This window comes from Miscanthus floridulus, chromosome 10, assembly GCF_019320115.1.
Source record: "Miscanthus floridulus cultivar M001 chromosome 10, ASM1932011v1, whole genome shotgun sequence".
Lineage (NCBI taxonomy): Eukaryota > Viridiplantae > Streptophyta > Magnoliopsida > Poales > Poaceae > Miscanthus > Miscanthus floridulus.
This window is the reverse complement of record NC_089589.1, coordinates 106,336,910-106,360,498: the sequence shown is the minus strand read 5'-3', so window position 1 is coordinate 106,360,498 and position 23,589 is coordinate 106,336,910. Positions and strand designations below refer to the sequence as shown.

The 23,589-nt window shown below is 40.3% G+C and overlaps 1 protein-coding gene across 1 annotated transcript; it reads right to left on the bottom strand.

Annotated features, from left to right (window-relative positions):
• Positions 1-11,798: 11,798 nt before the first annotated feature.
• LOC136486009 (uncharacterized) lies at positions 11,799-22,912 on the bottom strand. The gene is made up of 7 exons (XM_066482772.1): positions 21,897-22,912; positions 21,061-21,500; positions 12,835-13,168; positions 12,563-12,745; positions 12,226-12,280; positions 12,016-12,135; positions 11,799-11,927 (listed from the first exon to the last, which is right to left on the bottom strand). Exons 1-7 carry the CDS (start codon positions 22,910-22,912, stop codon positions 11,799-11,801), a joined length of 2,277 nt encoding a protein of 758 aa, XP_066338869.1.
• Between the last annotated feature and the right edge of the window lie 677 nt (positions 22,913-23,589).

The window sequence follows — 23,589 nt, the reverse complement described above, 5'->3', positions numbered from 1 at the left end:
TGAACCAATTGAGGCCCAATTTGCAACACATCGTTTTTCACTTTTTTGTTTTGCCTATCCTATTGTACATGCCTTATTTGTTTTCGCCTATAGATACCATCTTATTCACTGGCGGAGCTACCCATCGGCCAACCTGGGCGCCGGCGCCCCCTTGCCCAAGAAATTTTTTTGAAGAGTTCAGCTCATTCGAATGATGTTCAAACATGCGACAATTGTATGGTAGTGCTCTATCTAGAAGTCTAGAACTAGAATCAAACACAAGCCTTCATGATCTTGAACTATTGATCGCAAACAACACAAGTCTCATCCAACTGCTTGGAGACGCAACAGGCTCCGTCGCTCACCAGTGCCGCCATGACGTGGTTTGACTGCGAGCTCCACCACTGATCTTATTCAAAGCCTAAATCATCCCTTCTCTCCTAGGCCTTGCCCATTCAAACAACTACAACAATTTCAAGGACAAAATATTAACAGCACCTATTCAAAGGAGTCTTTTTTCTCTCTCCTGCCAAAATGAACATAGAGCCAGGAGAAGCCACGACTTATGGATCCTCCATCTCTAACTTCTCTGGTACTATAGCGTAGAGCTAAAGTCCGAAAGAGTCCAGCCAAACGAAACCTTAAAGTATGTGATTTGTAATAATAAACTTTATTGTTCCACAAAGTATTGCTAACACACACCCAGCTAAAGTACATGTAAGTTATCGGTCATCTTCCATAGCCACCTATCAAGGAACATCTACATTATTTAATACTACTAGAGACCAATATGCTTAAGAGTGTCACTAGTAAACAAGTACATAAAGAATTACTAGGCATTTATAAGGATGTATTGTGGTACGGGCCAACCAAATTTCAGAACTTTTTAGACAAGATTTAAGTTGGTAAAAGTTCGTGAAAAGTGCAAGAAAATATTTTATAATACGGTATGGTATGGATTATAATTAAAACACCTTGGTCCTTAGTGCTGTGCAAGCACAAACAGATCAATATTATTGAAAGTGAGTTCATAATTTACGACTTCTCACCATCTGAAAAAAAGAATACATAAATCAGTACCACACGACCACTAAATAATCAATAATACAGTATGATATTTCCTGAACAACATGACACAGACCTGTAATTGGCAAACTCAAGTGGGGTATGCCCAAACAATTTATTTCATATTTGATTTATGTACTGTTTATTTTATATCAGATAGTCATATGGGCAACTGCTCCCGTACTCTACTCGTATAAAAGAAATATTAAAGTAATTGTTCCAAAACCGAGATATATACACTCTAAGAGAAAACATCGAACTGGTATATAAACTTGAAGCACTGTGTTGCTCTGATCTAGCAAAAATACAAAATTAACAAAATTAAAGAAGTGTCCTCTGCATCTTCCTATTATAGAAAGCACGGGGTTGCAGATGGATCATCAAATTTCCTGTGTTGTGCATAGGAAGGTCAATTGTTACAAGGATTTACAAAATAGATGGATATTTGAAAAAACTTTGCGATCAATATATACATACACAGGCCCGGCCCGGGGGGGGGGGGGGGGGGGGGGGGGGGGGGGGGGGGGGGGGGTTTCGAGCTGTGCCTCGGCACTGGGCCCTCGAAGGTAAGGGGCCCAATCCTAGGTGTTGTACACTATAAGGCTATAAGCTATAGTTGGTATACTCTGGTCCAATAGTAACTCATACATATGGCCCATAGGAAATGCTACCAGGAGCGTGTGAGGAAGAGTCTTTCCCCTTCAGCCGCGGCCGCTCTCCTTTGTCGCTTCATAGCTGTGCCTTCGCGTCAGGCGTCGTTCTCGCGCGTTGCCATACGAGACATCCTCATGTCCAGATGTGTTCAAGTAAAGTGCCGTGCCCAATTGCCCCTCTTCCCTAAGCCCCTTTGTTGAGTGTTTAATCAATGTTTAATTTGCCTACTCGCCTTTGCCCCTTTATAATACAAAGACTCCTCTGAGATTCTAATTTGGGATTGGGAAATCCCTGATGGTGCAGCGAGGGCAGTGAATAATTATTATCTCTGTTCTCGACTTGGTAACTCTCGCCACAAAAAAAAGACTTGATAATTTTCTAACACTCATTTTTATTTTAACGTGACTGAATCTAGCATGACAGTACTCACTAATTTCTAAATTTCTAGTGTTCTCATGTTGCCTAAAAACACGCATTTAAAAGCGAAAAAAAACAACAGAGATGAATAGAATTTTTATGCATAATATTATTATAATTGTAATGAAGGGCCCATTTTTCTAGCCTCGCTCCAGGCCCATAAATTGACAGGCCTGTACATACAACAAGTTGCAACTACTTTGATGAAAACACTTGTCAGAACTAGTAAACCAAATAGTTTTGCTCTGAAATTTTCATCAAAAGATGTATTCTTTTTTTGTTAAATAGCCAGCACTACTATCAAATTGCAAAATCAAGGCTCTACGTGCAATCAGGGATTTTTCAAGTAGCAAAATCTATCTCTAACAATTGCATCTAGTCCACAAAACATTGATAACTTGAATAGGCAGCCAATCTACCTTATTATCTCCTAAACAAATTGCACTGGCTAAATTGGATCACTACTAACACATACTCCGTATTAGATAACTGGGTCTCGAAAGTATAACAATCCTTGACATTCCTACAGTTCAAAAATACAAAAAAGGTCTCACCGCACCGAAAGTCATCTTGGGAAAGGGGATCAATGCACGTAGGACACCGAGACCGGCAGGAGGCTACCCTGGCATTTGCAACCAATCCAAGGATGGCTGCTCATGTTGCTGCCACCCGTGGCTTGCCGAATTGAGCATGGAATCTTGTCATCTACCGGCGGGGTTACAGGCAACGAATAGGGCCAGTGCAATTGGGTTTTCCCCATGGTGCGGATGGCCGATTCCGATCAGGAGGGTGTGATTTCAAGGAGCTCGAATGCAAGAATAGGGGGCAAGGAGCGGCGCGTGCGGGGGAGCGCGCGAGAGAGGGGATGCACTCGCGGGAAACTCTTGCTGGGCTGAGGATGGCGAGTGTTGTTCTCTCGGGAAATCTGGTGAGCACAAATGCTAGGATAGCGGATGTGGGGAAATGGAGAACTAGAAACACAGAAAGAGATGCTGTTGAGGAGGTTTTGTTGCCATAATTGTCAAATCGGGTTCGTGGCACTGTTGGAGTTGCTCTTCGGCAATAGTACCTCGATCCCAAAAATATATGCATTTCTACCTATGCATTAAGATAAACGCTTGTCTAGATAGCTAGCCAAAAATATATTTATTTTCAGACTAAGAGAGAATATCACTGTGAATTCACCAAAAACTCAAAAAAATTACATACTGTAATTCATAAATTAATTTAGAAAACAATATTTTATTTAATGAAATTCGTTGCAATTTAACTAAAACTAATCAAGATTTCAAATATTTGAGAAAACATAATGCTTTATTTGTGCTTTTATCCACATCAAAAATTTAAATATTTCGGAGGGTGACACATGAGTGCATCAAACATGGTGAGATTTTTTTTGTTTTTGAAAAATGTCAAAACCATTATTAATATAGTAATTTCTTGGTTAGGAAAACAGAATAAACCATGACAACAAATATTATGGATCAGCAGGGTGTGATTTCAAGGAGCTCAAATGTGGGAACATGGGGCAAGGAGAGGCGCGTGCATGGGAGAGAAGGTGAGCGGCGCGCGTGGGAAGAGGAAGGAGCGCGTGGGAGAGGGGATGCACTCGCGGGAAGTTGAGGATGGCGAACAGAGTCTACTCGGGAAATCTACTGGGCGCAAATGCCAAGATAGCGTATGGGGGGAAATGGAGAACTAGAAATAAATGCCGTTGAGGAGGTTTTGTCGCTAGAATCGTCAAATCAGTGTTCACGACAGGCAATATCGACTCTGTTGGAGTTGATCTTAGGCAATACTACCTAATAGGTGCACTTGCAGCTATGCATCAAGGTAAATGCTTGTCTAGATAGATAGCCAAAAATATATTTATTTTTGGATGAGAAGAGAGTATATCATGCACCAAAAACTCAAATGCAACTGCATGAGTGTAGCAAGCAAATTATAGTGCAATTCATAAAACAATTTAGAAAACATTATTTTATTTAACAGAATTTGTTGTTACTTAACTAAAATTAATCAAGATTTCAAATATCTAAGAAAATATAATACTTTATTTGTTTTTTTATCCACATGAAAAACTTAAATATGTCGGAGGGTGACGCAGCATGAGTGCATCGGACATGGCGAGATTTTTGTAGAAAAAATCTCAAAGCCATTATTAATATAATAATTTCTTGGTTAGGGAAACGGAAAAGACCACCTTTGGCAGCTCTCTCATCTAGCCATGTTAGTTTATCGTGGTAGGTAAAACTAGCCAAAACCATGGCTCACCAATTTGATGACCAAAATTTAGCCTGGCTTATTAGTAGCCAATTCAATGTATAAGCGCGGACCTTTGGATGAGAACCAGTCCAGACACGACATGCCCAAGATTTATAGGCCCAGCGTGTAACACCCCAGGTGTTAGTCATGAGTTAAGCGGCAAATTTGGACTTAAGTAGGATATGTCGAGCCATGATCATGATCTCTAGTTCATAATTTTAAAGTGATGATGAAGGTGCCGAAGTCAAACCTATGAAAATGAACCCCAACTTGGACTTGGACAATACACTTTGCTTATATGCGGACCCTTGTTAAGATTATGCAAGAGTAATGTTAAACATTCTTAATTCATGTACATTACATCAACATGCATCCATCTTGACCAGTGGAAAAGTTTCATGAAGTTTGAAGCCAAGAAGTCACATGAGATGATAGGTTATAACCTTTCTTGAATTGCTTCATCAGGTGAATGGGAGCATGGGATGTCGATCAAACCTTGCAACCTTGCTCCAACAACTCTACTTAAACTCAGGAACAAAAGTTATGAAGGGTTCATGTTGAGCAAATGTCCAGAAAATGCTTCAATGGGTCAAAAAGGACAATTTAAGCTTTATCGTAATGCTTATTTGACCAAGATGAAACAATGATCTCGGGACCAGATATGAAGTTTGGCCTTAAATAAAAGTTGAAGCCTAAGTGGAGTGCTACACACTTTATGTTTGGACCAAGACCTTATTCAACTTCTAAGTATCTCATATAGTGGTCTCAAATTTGAATGCAGTGCTGTTTTGGCCCCTCTGAAATATTTCAGTCCCTGATTGACAACTGAGTTGATATGTTTGTGACATTTTATCTTCTAAATTCATATGGCAGCTCAATTTAATTCCTTAATATGATTTGAAGTACACTTTATGTTGAAAACAACAAAACAAGTATCATCAATTTTGGAGCGTGTTTGGACATTCAAAGGTAGTTTCAAAAGAAGCAAATGCTAACTGTTTCTAGGAGTTAACTAAGCCTCGGTTTCAGTTTCGTGTACCACACTTTGTAGCCTTATATCTTGCAAACCAAGCTGATCCAAACCTTGATCCTTTAATGAAAGTTGTGGTTCAGTTTGTGCTCTACAAACTTTGTTCTTGGACCAAGAGCCAAACCAATTTGGAAGCAAGTCAACTAGGTGCTCGAGTATCGAATCTGCGGCTATTTTTCAGACTTAGAAAGTCCAGGATTAGAAGCAATTTGGTTGGCACATTGCATTCTCTAAATTTTGTTAAGTAACTTGAGTTGACTCAAAAATGAAAGTTGGACATAATTCATTGGAGAAGAGCTCAGAAAAATTTTGACTCAGTTTGACCAAGTTTGCTCAGTTAAATTGGGACCCAACCAGGCAAAGCTTAATTCCGTTTAAACCGCTGACAGTGTCAACTTTGGACCTAAGTATCTCCTAATCCATGGCTCTAATGGCAATCTAATCTTAATCAAAGTTGGAGAGTATTTAGAGATGTTCAAACTTCGTTTAAGGCTCGTTCGCCAATTAGGCCCGTAGGAGGCCCAAAACTGGTGCCCACCTCACCCTCACCGTCGCCCGTCAGGTGTTCTATGTTTTGCCGATGTGTCACCCATGCACCGGCCACGCCCCCACCATGGCCAACGTGTGCGCTTGCCTCCCTACTGTGCCTCTATGTCCTCCTAGAGTGGGCACTGAACCCTAGCTCACTCGCCCTCACTCCCTCTGCCCTCCCTTCTCTCTCCGTCACGCTCTGCCTCTCTCTTCCTCCCTCGAGCTCTCGCCATCGCCATGGCAGATCCAAAGCTCAAGCTGCCGCTGCTGCTATAGGCACTACTCCCTCTCCTCCTCCGCTGTAGTGCCTAGCCACACCACGCATGCGCCGCCATAACCCTAGCCGCACCGGCCCTCTCCTTTCCCTTCCCTGCAGCGCCGTCGCCGGTGTCGTCCTGTCGCTGCGTCGCTGCTGCTTTTGTGGCTGGGCCCCAACAGGCAGCCGCTAGCCAGGCCACCCCCTTCCTTGGCCACCCATGGGCCAGGCCACCGCCCTCTAGCCAGCGCTACCCACAGCCGGTACCTCTCGGCCAGCGTCACCCCCGAGCCCGACTGCCCCCACCGTCTCTGGTTGATGAAGATGGAGGGCCAAAATGCGAATAGAAGCTTTTTGGTGGGTCTAGTTGTGAATCCTATTACTCAAGTGAATAGTGCCTAGGAGGACCTTTTCACTGGAATTTGTTTTCGTGGAAGTTCAGGGGCCTCGGTGCAAATGTGTTTTCCTTTATTGCTTTTATTTGGCTAAAACTTTGGAAAATCGTAGTAAATTGTAGAAAAATCCAAAATTAGCAAATGAAGATGTTTTGGAATCCTTGTGAGTAGATCAATGCAGCGGAGTCATAATATGACATGTGTTAGTAGAAGGTTTGTGTTGTTTTTATTTATCTAGTTTAATTAGGGTTTTCTGGGAATAAATTCATTTCTAAAGTTGTGGTGCTCCAATTTCTGTGAAATTTTTATGGTAGGCTAGTTATGTCATATGTGTGCTTTGGTAAAAATTTCATGCTTATTGGATACCTTATGACTGAGTTATTGATTTAACTTGTTTAATGCTTATTAAATGATTTTAAATGGCTTATAAATAATTTATATATGCAAAAATGTGAAATGTGGTTCCTTTGCCCTTGCATGGTGATAATATGGCCTAAGAAACCCTAATATGGCTATATGTTTATAGAAAATAATGATCTTTAGATTTATCTTGTTCTCACATGTTTATTAATAATTAAGATTTATCTTTTTCATAGCAATTAAATTATAAAACCTGAGCATATGAAATTTGTGCAATAGCCATGTTTTCATAACATCTACCACTCATAAAAGTCTCAGCCCCAAACTAGTTGTTCTCATATAGTACTAAAAATAATACATATGTTGCATTATTAAAGTAGAGCATGAATGTTTTGAGCATATACATGTATTTATTGGCATGTGATGCTTCTAGTAGATATTCCTACGTGCTATGATTGTTTGAATAGGATTCCAAGATGTTTGGGGTAGCATTTATGTCAAGAATATGTTAGTTTGTAGCAACTAAATGATAGATGAATGCAGTATGTCTCTGCTGTTTGGGCTGCATGTATAGTTTTGGTTAAGCAATTAATTTTATGGTGATAATGATGTTTTCTATGGATGTGGTGAATACAAAAGTTGTAGATAACTCCCTTACCCTCCTTGTCCTAAAGTTTCATGACCTTAGGGCAACAGATCTGAGAGTTATAGATTTTACAAGTACCCTATCAGGTTTTGCATGAGATCTGTGCAGATCTCAAAGATTATGTTGTTTTGTGTAGATAAGCTTTGAATCATGTATTGGTGATAATATAAGAGTTGTATTGATTTTGTTAAGATTTCCAAAATGTCCAAGAACACCCTTTTTGGTGGTCTAGAACTCAAGTTATAGTTGTCCAAAGTGGAATGGCAGATTCTGTCCCAAGTCTGCACAGAGATGCCTTCTTGGTGTTGTTTGACCTTGTTAGCTATAGAATCATCTTAAAATGATAATGAGAAAGATATAGATAACTTAATAATCTTTCCATAAAGTTAAAAATCATATTTGCTGAATTTTAGAACTCCACTTATGCATCTCTGAAGTTACTGACAGTTTTCTATCCTTGTCTGTGTAGACCTAAAATATTGGCATATTTTATCATGTTAACGTATGAATTAGCTTTTGGTATGAACAACAAAGTTATAGATAATTTCCTAAGCTTTCCAGAAAGTCTAGGGTGAAGAACCTAGCTAGGGTGAAGAAGACAGTACTTGCATTTAGTTGAGGTACTAATCAAGCTAAGATGGTCATATTAATGTGGAGGATCAAATTTATATTGGACAAAGTGTTGGAAGTGACTTGATGCATTTTGAGTTATTCATATTTGATAAATGGAATCAAGTCACATGCTCAAGATGGCTATGCTCAAGTGAAAGGATCAATATCAACATGTTGGCACCCTTACTTGATGAAGATTGAAAGAGACGGCATCAATTCAAAAAGAGATCAACTCAAGCGGTATAAATTCATTTTTCTTTTGATCCTGAGTTTAATAGGTATGTCGTTCTATTAAGAGGGATGCATCATGTTGATAGATAATCATTCATAAGTGCTCATGCCAACCCATGTAAGTTTTGAGTGTTTGAGAGACAAAAGAGCTAACTTGTTTCTTGCTGGTCTGGCAATACGTGTCCGTTATTGATACCGGACGTGTCCGGTATTTGCCCAGCCATGATAAAATACTAGGTGTTCTCGGGTTGGTTCGTCCGGAGTTCCGACGTGAGTCGGGAGTTCCGATGGTCAGGAGTTCCGACAATCATCGGGAGTTCTGACGTCTTGCACTTAACTGATACTTGGTGTTCTCGGGTTGGTTCGTTGGGAGTTCCGACAGTCAGGAGTTCCAGCAATCGTCAGGAGTTCCGATGTCCCGACACCTAACTAACTTGGAGAATTAACTGCCTGGTCACATCGGACGTGTTCGGTATTCTACCGGACGTGTCTGGTATAGTAGGCAGAGCCCAACAGCTAGTTTTCAAATGAGCTGAGGATCATGAGTTCCGACACGAGTTGGGAGTTCCGACACTTCACATACTTTAACTCAGTTACCGTTGGCGCAGTGTAAGTCATACTGGACGTGTCCGGCCGGTATGGCAGCGGCTAGAAAATGGCTAGTTTTTCAAAGGGGCTATAAATACCCCCAAGCCTCCACCTTTGGAGGCTGTTGGTTCTGCTAGTTGTAATACACATTTTTGAGCCTTGCCAACTCTCCCAAATCCTGTCTTAGTGAGTGTGTGATCCAAATTGCCAAATTCATTAGTGGGTTGAGAGAAATTCAAAAAGAGAGCAATTCAACCACTTGAGCACTTGTGCAAATTGTCTATTTCATTATTCGCATTTGTTACTCTTGGACTCTTCTTTTCTAGATGGTTAGACATCGCCAGAGAGCACCCGAGAGATTGTGGTGTGCCTCAGAAAGTTTGTAACGGTCGATTCCACCGCCTCGGAATCAACTAGTGGAAGGAGGAAAAGGAGTTGGAAAAGACTCTGGCTAGAGTGACCTTCGTGGTACCCTCTAGGGCTGACCTTCGCTGGGTCACCTATATCCCCTCAACGGAGAGTAGGACTCGAACGAGTTCAAACTTTGGTAAAATAAATATTGTGTCTCAATTCGCATTTCATTTGATATTTGTGTTGCTCCAGCTTTTGTGCAGGTTCTCTATCTATCTTATCATCTCTAGTTGGTACCTACAGTTTGGTTTGAAGATAGAAATCGAAAGGAGTAAGTTTGGGGTTGTTCTGCCGAAACTGTGTATACCGGACATGTCTGGTATTTCCTACCTGTGCTGAAAATATTCATTCTCTATTCTAACTTTGTGTTGTAGGGTTGTAGTTTCTAGATATATTCTTTATACCTTGTATTCTCTATTGGCTAACTCATGAGGGGTTTATTTCTTTGATTAGGAGTTTCCAAGTGTTTGGAAACTCCAACACTAATCATTTCCGCATTTGAAGGTGTTAATTTTTAGAAATGCCTATTCACCCCCCCCTCTAGGCGGCATCCTAGGTCCTTTCATAAGTGTGGCTCGTGGTTTTGATGGTGTTAAGTTAATATACCTAAAACCTTATGAAACTTGTGTCATGCTTGGTGCTGCCTTCCTTGATATCCTAGCATGATAGGTTGTAATTAAGTAACATGGAGTGCTTATGTATGTTCGTTGTAACCTTATGCTCATCTTGAATACTTTTATATGAGGCATCTGATATTGCCATTCTTTGCAATCATGCACTTGCATTGTTGCATTTCATCTAGGTACGCTAGATGCACCACGTGAAGGACGTGATGTTGGAGCCGAACCCGAAGATGGAGTTTGGTGAATCCATCCAAACGGAAGGACTAAGCAAGTGCCGAGATGGGATATGCTCGCCAAGCAAGTGTCATCTAACAAACACTGACCTAGTGTTGGATCCCAGGCAAGCCCCGGAGCATTCTAAGTCTCCAACCCTCTCTTTTTATATATACACATGAGTATAATTTTGGTATGATGCTTTAGGTGATAGGAGTTGGATGAAACTGTTGGTGCATATTTCCTACCTTGTCCACTATATATAAATACATGTACCCTTACCAGATGCACAGGCCGATCTATGCTTAGCCATGCTTAGTCGGTACAAGTCGGGTGATTTCCTGTCACCTGCGTGATATAGGTGCATAACTGGTCACGGTTGGCTATATTTGCTATCATGGAAAAGAACCATGTGAAGTCGTGTAAATGGAGACCAGGCGGAATCTTATATGTTGGTGGTGTTGTGACTTATAGTGATTCCGTCTGTGTCGGTTAAGGACCACATCGTTGGAGGTCCTCTTGTTATTTTGAACGTATGTCTCTCACTTAGATGGACGGATAACTCGTTTCGACCGCGAAGCCGAGTAGCTCAACTCAGGTCGGGCCTCCTTCTGTCAAAGTGCGCACACTGGAGGTAGTAAGGATGTGTGGAGAGCCGGTGTGAGGCCAAGGGCCGGTTAGAGTCCTGATCGACCTGACATCCGGTAGTGTCCCTGAGGGTGCGACGCTGATCGAACCCGTGAAATGTGTATCTGAGTTGTATCAAAGGTGACCTGACACGACCCCGACGGAGGAAATGTGGGTTTCTATTAAGAATACTGCCCAGGTGGTTGCAATCGATTTGAATCGTCATCTCTCCCGGATAGTGAGAAACTTGGCGGAGCCCCTTCATCATAGTAATACTTGATGGAACATGATTGTTATGAGGATTATACGATAAACCGGATATGCACTACTACAGAATGGACCTGTTGTCCCGGGCGGTAACAGCCTTTAGTCCCGGTTACCGCGCCGGGACAACGATCCCGGGACTAAAGGTGGAACCTTCAGTCCCGGGTCATCGAGCCGGGATTAAAGAGGGACCTTTAGTCCCAGTTGGTAACACCAACCGGGACTAAAGGACCTCCAGCCGAGCGAACCTGGCGCACCCTTTAGTCCCGGTTGGGGTTACCAACCGGGACTAATGGTTCACCCTTTAGTCCCGGTTGGTAACCCCAACCGGGACTAACGGTTCCTTTTCTTTTTCTTTTTTTTTGTTTAATTTGTTTTCAGTTCAGTTACATGTATTTGTTTAATATATAATATGTTTTTATGTACGTATTCTACGTTGCTAATATAAATACACGCATGCATATAATTACATCTAATTCTCATCTTGAGCATTATTATATTCGAATAAAGTATGAAACTATATATATTATAGATATATATATATATATATATATATATGTGTGTATATACAACACTTTCATAATCTTGTTCTCGAAAATAACGATATCAATAAACATTTAATTTACATCATTTATTCCTTAAGATCAAAGTAGAACTCGCCGTTGGGATTTAGCACTTTTTCTAGAAGATATCCTGCTATTGACTCTTGAACTGCTTTCAGATGGTCTTTTTGCATGACCCTTCGTTTCAACCATTCAGTCTTGCATTTGAAATAAAAGGAAAAGTATTAATACACATATATGTATATATATTCTTTTAAAAATAAATAAATATTGATATATACGTACTCTGAGGACATCTTCAGGAGTTCTTCTTATGTGCGCAGTGATAAATTCACAAACGTAGTATCCACACAAGTTATTACCTGGTTCCTGCCGCAAACACCACTGTACGAGAAGAAGATTATTCTCATCATCTCACACGTAAATTGAAGTACGATATAGTAATTAAACACGTGGGGAAGTGTATATAGTACAACTTACTGGTATTTCAACTACATTAAGTGGTGCCTTGCAATCTTTGCGATGTTGCCGAATAAACTCTTTCCAAACCCTGTGCGACCAATAATGTACGATCGTTAATAAATTATGGCAAAGTCTATTCAATAATAGTTGTGCGCGAGAGATCGAAATTACCCCTGGATAATATCTATCATATCTTGGTATAGTGCCCGTTCTTTTCTCAACGAGTCAAAGATTAGTAACCGACTTGAGTTTAACTCAATGACAATGAGTATCCAGTGAAAACTGCATTGGTTTATACACACACGTACATGCATATAAGTTGTATTGATATTACATAAAATGTGTAGACTACATTATTATTAACACTTACTCAAAGTTGTACGGGAAAAGTATTGTTGTCTTGTCGTGCTGCTTCACGAAGAACTTCATGATATTCCTCTGTGCTTCAGATACCCAGTGGTCCTTGACAATAATATCGGTTTTGAATACGATATAAGGATCAATGAAGCCAACACTGGTGTCTTGTATTCTTTGGAGCTCTGACATCTGGAATCTATATATAAATATAAGTTACATGTGAGGATAATTATATACACGTACGCATGGAAGTGAGTTTATTAAATAAAAGTAAGAATCACTTACAAACAAAAGGAGCTCATGATTGATTTGTCCAGAGCGTCCAAGTGGAATAGTTGATGCAATTCTTCGAAACTAATATGTAAGATGTCATCGCCACGGAAGTAATGATGGTCTCTAAATCTGACAAAGATCCACTGCTCACCCCTGCCACACGCCTGCATGTACCACTTGTTGAGCAAGTACATTTGCGTACCCAATTCATTCAGAGCCGCAGGGTTGTACAGACTTTTGCCATATTTATAAGTCTTCCAGGTATCAACTTCCAGGTTCTGGATTGGAGCTTTGCCCGTCAATTGATCCAAGGTTAAACCAGTATCTTTAAAAAAAGCATTAAGGGCTTGAACCGACACTTCTCCAGAGTTGTCTGGTCGATAGACTTCTATGTTGGAACCATATTCATTAGCAACAACAAGATTTTGCATTGGTTGCTTCTGTTGTCCGAGCTGTGGGACATCCTTCCCTGATGCTCTTTTCCTTTTCTTATCTGCATCATGTGACTTCACGAGGGAGCGGTCATAGTCTGATAGTGGCGAAGGCTTACGAAGTTCAATCAACTTTTTCTTGTGAGCATCGACCTTCTGCCTCAGCACATCTCGTGGTATGTAAAAGTACGGCTTCTCCTTAAGCTTTGCTTGACTCTTGTTTTTGATATCTATAAAAAAATCTTTTACTTTTTTGTCTTCTTCAGCTGCTATTTGCTCATCAGTCTTTTCAGGAAGTATTTCTTGAGAAATAACTCTTTTTCTTGGGGTCTTCTTTGCCGCCGGGACCTTAGACGTCTTTGTAGTGCGTCGCTGTGGAGGGGGTGGGGGCGGTGTTGGAGATCGGCGTGGAGGCGATGAGGCCAGTGTTGGTGGAGACCGGCGTGGAGACGTTGGAGATCGTTGTGGAGGCGGTGGGGCCGGTGTAGGAGTTGATCGTTGTGGAGGCGATGGGGCCGGTGTAGGAGTTGGAGATCGTTGTGGAGGCGATGGGGCCGGTGTAGGAGTTGGCGATCGCCGTGGGGATGAAGTCGTCTCGCCCCCCGCGACGCTGTGATGAGATGGGGAATGAATGATTAGGCTAGGCTGGGGAGAGACCCTGCTATAAAAACAATTTGTGTGTCAATTATTTTTGAAGCCAATAGAAAATTAATGGAAAATAATATTTCATTCACTTTCATTCGTACCTAGGGTGAGGTAGGGGAAGCGGTGGCGCCCCAGGAATGATGATGAAGCGTTTGCGCCATTGAATAAATGTCTTCTCTGTTTCTCCTAGTGTCTTCTCCCCATCACCACCTTCAATGTCAAGAGGAACATTGCTGTAACCTTTGAGCACTCTATCGACCGAGACGCTAGCATATCCAGGTTGAATAACTGATCCATGGATTCTTGGTGTCTTCGTTCGGTCTATTGGAGATACAACCCCGACAGCCACCATGATTGATGCATTACCATCTGGAATGTGCAGCTCACATTTTGTTAGAGGCTCGGTAATGTCATCAACAGGGAAGCGCAACCCAGCGTCGTCTTGAATAACTGGCAGCTCCGTAGAAGCACAACTGCTTTTCATCTGACCAACGGGGCTAATGGTGACTCCCGGCGTTGATTGCGATTGCATTTGACTCATTGCTAGCTGCACTTGCCTCTTGATCTCCTCCTGCATTCTTGCCTCAAGAGATTTTTCTCGTTCACGTGATTCAAGCAATGCTTGTCGTGACTCATCAACAAATTGCTCCAATGCACGAATTCGTTCTGCCTCCTCATCCTTCTTTCTCTGGCGGCTTCTGTAGGTATCCTTGTCTGCTGGGAATGCGTGTAGCCACGGAACCGCCCCATAGCCTCTTGTTCGACCACCGTGTTCGGGATTCTCTAGGGCATATGTCAATTCATCCTTCTCTCTGTTGGGCTTGAAAACACCACTATCAGCTTCTTCCCTAGCACGAGCTAGTCTCTGTGTTGCTCTCTCAATTTTTTGGCCGAAAATTAGCTTGCCAGTGTCTGGGTCTAGGCTTCCCCCATGAGCGTAGAACCAATTCTTCGCGCGTTGAGGCCAGTTCTTTTCTATTGTTTCAGGTATGATTCCCTTGGCAGTAATCTCTGCTTCTAGGTTCTACCACTTGGGAATAGCACTCCTATAACCACCTGATCCCATGCGATGATGGTATTGCTTCTGTCGGGCATTCTGCCGATTCCTCATCACACGTTCCTCACTGTCTTGAGATGTCTTGTATTCTACGAAGGCATCCCAATGGGACTCCAACTTGACAAACGCCTTAGCATTGAAATTCGGCGTAGCATTCTTCAAGATAAACTTTTTATACAATGTCTTCTTCCAACTCTGGAACAATGTTGCCATCTTCTTCATTGTCCAATCCCTCACTAGCTCCTTCAAAGCATCATCTGCTTGTAATGTGAAATGCTGAGTGATATCTCTCCAAGCTAGGTTCTTATCACGATCAGATACAAAACTAACATTAGGAGCGGATATCTTCTGCTTCCATTCACGAGCACTAACTGGGATCCTATCCCTTACAATGAACCCACATTGATTGACATATGTCTGAGCATGTGGTCCCAATGGTTTGCCGGTGTCGGTGTCGAATTCTGATATTATGAAACGGCCCTCTAATGGCTTTTTTGGCCCTCGGACTTTCCTACTTTTGTCGGTGGTTGATGTAGATCCAGAGACCGGCTACATGAGTAGAAACACAACGATTAACAACAAATATACGTACGCATGCATCTATAAGAGATGATAGATAATCGAATATACCTCGCCAGTATTTTCTTGCGCGACAATTTGTTGATCTTCAACCACCGGCATATTCAGGATATCCTCATAATCAGCAAAGTACTGACTCGTGTCATCTACATCCACATTGGTGCCGGCGTTGATAATATCCGCCATTATGTCATCACTCAAGTTATCATCCGGAGCAGCCATTTGTATCTTCAAGATAACACATAGATAGAATTATTATGGTACATAACATAAGTACATGTGATAACACATATAGAATTACTAAATCCAATTAAATATAATAACACATAATATTTCATAAGGATAAACAATAATAAGGTATAGGCTTTGGAATCGAATCAAAAACACTTTCGATCCAAAAACATGGAAATAAGTACATGTATATATATACACATAGAATGATACAATATATTTTCTCTCTCTCTCAACACATAGAAATAAGTGCATATGTCTATATCTCTAGATATGCATGTGATAACACATTGAATGTCTCTCTAGATACAATTTTCTCTCTCTCTCAACACATGAAAATAAGTACATGTATATATACATATAGAAATAATTAAGTACATATGTATACCATATAGAATCTCTCTCTAGATATATATAAGAGATAGAATATATAATTACTAAATCCAATTAAATAAATCCAACATGAAATTAGATAAACTAGTAATAGATAATACATTTTAAAAAATCTAACTAACTAAAAAATTACCTAAAAAACTAACATATATCACCTAACAATCTAACTAACATATATCAATTATCTAATAAATCTAACTAACTAAAAATCTAACTAACATATATCAATTATCTAATAAATCTAACTAACTAAAAAATCTAACTAACATATATCAAAAACTATCTAAAAAACTAACTAAAAAACTAAATAACTACTAAATATTGTTTATTAGTATTATCTAAAAAAACAATGAAAAATCCAACATTATAATCGATCGACGACGGCAGTGAGGCCGGGCGGGCGGGCGAGTTCGACGACGAGGCCGGGCGGGCGGGGCTCGACGACGGTAGACGAGGCTGGGCGGGCGAGGCTCGACGACGGCAGCCGATCGAGAGCGCAGTAGAGATCGAGTTCGACGGCGGTGGGCGCGCGGGAAGCCTCGGCGACGGAGGGTGGGATCGGGTGCAGCGGCGGAGACGGGATGCGGCGCAATGCGGGCCGGGAGAATGGCGCGGCCGGGTGGGGGTAGACGACGACGGCGGCGCGGCAGGACGAGCTCGACGACGGCGGATGGCGCGGCCGAGACGAGATCGAAGATGAACAGAACAGACGTTCGATATATATAGGCCGGGACCCTTTAGTCCCGGCTAGTAACACCAACCGGGACTAAAAACCCTTTAGTCCCGGTTGGTTTGACCAGCCGGGACTAAAGGTATTTTTGGGCGCGCAACGAAATTGCCGCCCACCCTTTAGTCCCGGTTCTTAGTCTGGGCCGGGACTGAAGGCCTAAAAGTTTTGGCAACCCGCCAGCGTAATTGGCCTGGGGTTTTGATTTTGTTTAATACTAGTTTAAACAATTAATTCCATATCAACTTCAATACTTTGCAATATTTATTTTAAAAAATACTATTGATTAACTAATTATTTATTGTAAATAGGAAAATTTTGTAACCTAAAGTTTTTAATTTCTTTTATGACTATAGAATATAAATGTTACTAATACTAAGTATTTTGTTAATGCAAAAATATATTTGTAACTTAAAATTAATAAAACTAATATTATTCGATAGGAAATTTATTATCACATTATTGTAACGTCAATGTTTCAATTTTTTTTCGGTTTTTGACCAAAATTGACAGGAAATTTTTGTTAAACCTATAAAAATAAAGAAAATATAGTATTTTTTGTTGTACAACTTTTTCAAATGAAAAAATGGCCTATATAAGGATTGTTGTTTTTTCAATTCGACCAAAATTAACAAACTTGGTATTCAAAACTTTTCAATTCGAAGTCATTTAGAGTCCATAATACTAGGGACAAAGTGTTGTTTTTTCATTTGACCAAATTTGACTTGGTCAAACTTGCTCAAATGAGACACTAAATGACCTCAGATGAAAAAACTCTGAATACCAAGTTTGATCATCTCAGCAAGATCTACAATTGTTACATAGATCATTTTCCCATTTGAGAAATTTTTATCAAACACTAGTCACAATTTTCCTTATCTCTTATAGACTTCTAAAACTATGTCACACACTTGTGAAAATTGAACTACATTTTGTTCAAGCTTTCTCAAATGAAAAATGGTCTATATAAGGATTGTAGATATTGATGATATGAACAAACTTGGTATTCAAAACTTTTCAATTTTAGACAATCTAGGGTTCCGAAAACTAGTTTGTAGGCGTCAAAATTTAAAAATCATAAATTTGAACCGTCCAAACTTTCTCAAATGGAAAGTTGACCAAAACAACAATTGTAGATCTTTTTGAGTTTAACAAACTTGGTATTCAAAACTTTTCAATTCGAAGTCATTTAGAGTCCATAATACTAGGGTCAAAGTGTTGTTTTTTCATTTGACCAAATTTGACTTGGTCAAACTTGCTCAAATGAGACACTAAATGACCTCAGATGAAAAAACTCTGAATACCAAGTTTGATCATCTCAGCAAGATCTACAATTGTTACATAGATCATTTTCCCATTTGAGAAATTTTTATCAAACACTAGTCACAATTTCCCTTATCTCTTATAGACTTCTAAAACTATGTCACACACTTGTGAAAATTGAACTACATTTTGTTCAAGCTTTCTCAAATGAAAAAATGGTCTATATAAGGATTGTAGATATTGATGATATGAACAAACTTGGTATTCAAAACTTTTCAATTTTAGACAATCTAGGGTTCCGAAAACTAGTTTGTAGGCGTCGAAATTTAAAAATCATAAATTTGAACCGTCCAAACTTTCTCAAATGGAAAGTTGACCAAAACAGCAATTGTAGATCTTTTTGAGTTTAACAAACTTGGTATTCAAAACTTTTCAATTCGAAGTCATTTAGAGTCCATAATACTAGGGTCAAAGTGTTGTTTTTTCATTTGACCAAATTTGACTTGGTCAAACTTGCTCAAATGAGACACTAAATGACCTCAGATGAAAAAACTCTGAATACCAAGTTTGATCATCTCAGCAAGATCTACAATTGTTACATAGATCATTTTCCCATTTGAGAAATTTTTATCAAACACTAGTCACAATTTTCCTTATCTCTTATAGACTTTCTAAAACTATGTCACACACTTGTAAAAATTGAACTACATTTTGTTCAAGCTTTTTCAAATGAAAAAATGGTCTATATAAGGATTGTAGATATTGATGATATGAACAAACTTGGTATTCAAAACTTTTCAATTTTAGACAATCTAGGGTTCCGAAAACTAGTTTGTAGGCGTCGAAATTTAAAAATCATAAATTTGAACCGTCCAAACTTTCTCAAATGGAAAGTTGACCAAAACAACAATTGTAGATCTTTTTGAGTTTAACAAACTTGGTATTCAAAACTTTTCAATTCGAAGTCATTTAGAGTCCATAATACTAGGGTCAAAGTGTTGTTTTTTCATTTGACCAAATTTGACTTGGTCAAACTTGCTCAAATGAGACACTAAATGACCTCAGATGAAAAAACTCTGAATACCAAGTTTGATCATCTCAGCAAGATCTACAATTGTTACATAGATCATTTTCCCATTTGAGAAATTTTTATCAAACACTAGTCACAATTTTCCTTATCTCTTATAGACTTTCTAAAACTATGTCACACACTTGTGAAAATTGAACTACATTTTATTCAAGCTTTCTCAAATGAAAAAATGGTCTATATAAGGATTGTAGATATTGATGATATGAACAAACTTGGTATTCAAAACTTTTCAATTTTAGACAATCTAGGGTTCCGAAAACATATTACATAATATCCGTCTCTAAAACATAATATATTAAACATGCATCGTTGTATCATGCGGGCACAACAGTGAATTTCTTCTTGACGTATGACCCTTGGTTATGATCTTGTCGTAACCATGGAGTGTCTTCATCATTTAACATGATGCTTGGATCTTTCTTCACTATGAAGGGTGGAATTCGGACATTTCTTTCGTAATCTTCGGACATGTCTGACTTGTCTTCAATTCCTACTATATTTATTTTCCCAAAAAGAATTATGTGGCGCTTTGGCTCATTGATCATTGAGTTGATGTCTTCGTTTTTTCCTCTCTTTGATTTTGTAGACATGTCTTTCACATAGAACACCTGACTCACATCGGCAGCAAGGACGAATGGTTCCTCTTTGTATCCAATATTGTTGAGGTCCACTGTTGTCATTCCATACTCTTTGTCGACTGTTACCCCTCCTCCGGTCAGCTTCACCCATTGGCACCGGAACAAAGGGACTTTAAAATTAGGTGTGTAGTCTAGTTCCCATATCTCTTCTATGCGGCCATAATATGTTTGTATATTCCCATTTGGATCTGTGCCATCTATGCGAACACCACTATTTTGATTGGTGCTCCTTTTATCTTGGGCAACTGTGTAAAATGTATTCCCATTTATCTCGTACCCTTGGTACGTGAGGATATGCCACGATGGCTGCCTAGCCAACAAATACAGTTGCTCATCAATATTGTCATCGCCTTGACATTCTTTTCGCAACCAACCACTGAAACTTTTCATGTGCTGACGCCTAATCCAAGCTTCAGTCTTCCCTGGAAACTTGGATCGTAAGAACTCCTTATGTATCTCGATGTACGGATGCACCAATGACGAGTTCTGAAGAACTGTGTAGTGTGCTTTATTGAAATAATCGTCTTCCATGCCAATATATGTTTTCTTCCCTAAAGTTCCTTTACCACTGAGTCTCCCCTCATGTCGTGATTCGGGAACGCCAATCGGAGCAATGTCAGGAATAAAGTCAACACAGAACTCAATGACCTCCTCTGTTCCATAGCCCTGGGCGATGCTTCCTTCAGGCTTAGAACGGACTTTCACATATTTCTTCAAGACTCCCATAAACCTCTCGAAGGGGAACATGTTATGTAAGAACACAGGTCCAAGAATACTAATCTCCTTCACCAAATGAACTAGGATGTGTGTCATGATATTAAAGAAGGATGGAGGGAACACCAACTCAAAGCTGACAAGACATTGAACCACATCGTTCTGTAGAGTAGCTAGTTCCACTGGATTGATTGTCTTCTGAGAAATTGCATTGAGAAATGCACATAGCTTCACGGTGGCTAGACGTACATGTGGAGGTAGAATTCCTCTTAAAGCAACTGGAAGCAATTGCGTCATAAGCACGTGGCAGTCGTGGGACTTTAAGTTTAGGAATTTTTTATCTGGCACATTTATTATACCCTTTATATTGGAGGAGAATCCCGATGGGACCTTGATGCTGCTTAGACATTCGAACATGCTGTCCCTCTCTTCTTTGCTAAGCGTGTAGCTAGCAGGACTTAAGTAATGACGTCCATCACCTGTCTTCTCTGGATGAAGGTTGTCTCGTTCTTTCATGCACTGCAAGTCCTGGCGTGCTTCAAGTGAATCCTTTGGCTTCCCGTACACACCCATGAATCCTAACAGGTTCACACAAAGATTCTTTGTCAGGTGCATCACGTCGATTGCGTTGCGGACCTCTAGGACTTGCCAATAGGGCAGCTCCCAAAAGATGGACTTCTTCTTCCACATGGGTGCATGTCCATTAGCATCTTTGGGAACAGATTCACTGCCTTGTCCCTTTCCAAATACTACTTTCACATCCTTGACCATTGCGAGTACATCTTCCCCGGTTCGGTTATGAGGCTTCTTCCGGTGGTCTGGCTTACCTTTAAAATGCTTCCCTTTCTTTCTTACTTGGTGGTTCAAAGGAAGGAATCGACGATGGCCAAGGTACACGACCTTTCGACATCTTTTCAAATATATACTGTCAAGGTCATCAAAACAATGTGTGCATGCATTATATCCTTTGTTTGTCTGACCTGAAAGATTACTTAAAGCAGGCCAATCATTGATGGTTACGAACAACATTGCTCGTAGGTCAAAGTGTTCTTGTTTGTACTCATCCCAGACACGTACACCTGGTTTGTTCCATAAAACTAGAAGTTCTTCAACTAATGGCTTCAGATATACATCAATATCGTTGCCAGGTTGCCTCGGACCTTGGATGAGGATCGGCATCATAATGAACTTCCGCTTCATGCATAACCATGGAGGAAGGTTGTAGATACATAGAGTAACTGGCCAAGTGCTATGACTAGTGCTCTGCTGTCCAAAAGGATTCATACCATCTGTACTTAAGGCGAACCTTAAGTTTCTAACCTCATTTGCAAACTCTGAAAATTCTCTATCTATCGCTCTCCACTGGGACCCATCAGCTGGGTGTCTCAGCATATTGTCTACCTTACGGTCTTCTTTATACCACCGCAACAACTTTGCGTGGTCTTTATTTCTGAACAAACGTTTTAAGCGTGGTATTATAGGAGCATACCACATAACCTTGGCAGGGATTTTCTTTCTAGGACGTTGTTCACCCTCGACGTCACCAGGATCATCGCGCCTGATCTTATACCGCGATGCTTTACATACCGGGCATTCATCCAAATTCTCGTATTCATTGCCATGGTAGAGGATACAGTCATTAGGACATGCATGTATCTTCTGGATTTTTAATCCCAAAGGGCAGACAACCTTTTTTGCTTCGTACGTAGTGGTGGGCAATTCATTTGGCTTCGGAAGCATCTTCTTTATGAGGTTTAATAAATTCCCAAATGCCTTATCGGATACACCATTCTTTGCCTTCCACTGTAGCAATTCCAGTGTTGTACCCAGCTTTTTTTGCCCCTCTTCGGCCATCGGGTATAGCAACTTCCTATGATCCTCAAGCATGCGCTCCAACTTAACTTTCTCTTTTTCACTTTCCCATTCTTGTTGTGCATCACGAATGGCATCGCCAAGAGCATCACCGAGATCATCTTCTACCGCTACCTCTTCTTCATCTCCCCCCATTGTAGTATCATCAAAGGCACCATACTGAGCAATAATGTCATCAATGTCTAAATCTTCTCCTTCACCTTCTTCCATCATGACCCCGCTTTCTCCATGCTTAGTCCAACATATATAGTTTGACATGAAACCTGACTTAAGCAAATGTGAATGAAGACTCATTGAGCTTGAATATTCCTTTAAATTCTTACATAGGGCACATGGACAGCATATGAAACCATCCCGCTTATTTGCCTCGGCCACACCTAAGAAATAGTGCAAGCCCTCTATAAAGTCTTGGGAGCGACGATCGGCATTGTACATCCAATGGCGTGACATAATCTGTATTACACGACAAATTATGAAAACCTTGAACATAATTAAGTATTTTATTACACAACATAAATGACACACACACGGTTGATTAATTAACTAAGCCTGGCTACAACGTAAGCAATCCCAACTATCACTAAACAAACTAAAACTACAATGCACTTCAGTAACATAATTATTTTGTGATCGTACGCAACTAAAACAGACAAATCATTCTTCTGTTGAATATCAATAAGCTTCTCCTGCTGGCTCACTGCCTCATCAGCAGCATCCGCTACCTCAAGCGCACCCAAATTCTGCACGTATGTAGCATAATCTTCCTCCCAGTACCAACCATCGCATCCATTGCCCTCCCACTGAAATTAAAGCCAAAAAATATTTAGTCAAAAATATTCAAGAAAAGCAGGTCAATTAGCCATAATTATAAAATGCGTAAGAAACTCACATCGCGATCCGGGCACTTGTAGAAAACACGACCCTTGTTGGGTCCCTGTCTCTTGACTCGATACTCCATCACAATCTTCTGCTTACACTTGCCGCAGATAATGAGAGGGAGTTCTGGCCTCAGTCGTTTCGCAACCGAACGAGAGGCCGAGGATCCAGTAACAGTTGTCATCTACTTTCTATACTTATTTTTGCAAACTAGTGTAAATTTCATATTTTCAAATATTCATCAAATTATA

Coding starts and splice junctions, on each gene's coding strand:
- LOC136486009 (XM_066482772.1), bottom strand. CDS start 22,912: ATGTCACGCCATTGGATGTACAATGCCGATCGTCGCTCCCAAGACTTT. Junction 21,501..21,896: donor AATGAGGTTAGAAACTTAAG/GTTCGCCTTAAG, acceptor ATATTTGAAAAG/ATGTCGAAAGGTCGTGTACC. Junction 11,928..12,015: donor CTCCTGAAGATGTCCTCAGA/GTACGTATATAT, acceptor TTCAAATGCAAG/ACTGAATGGTTGAAACGAAG.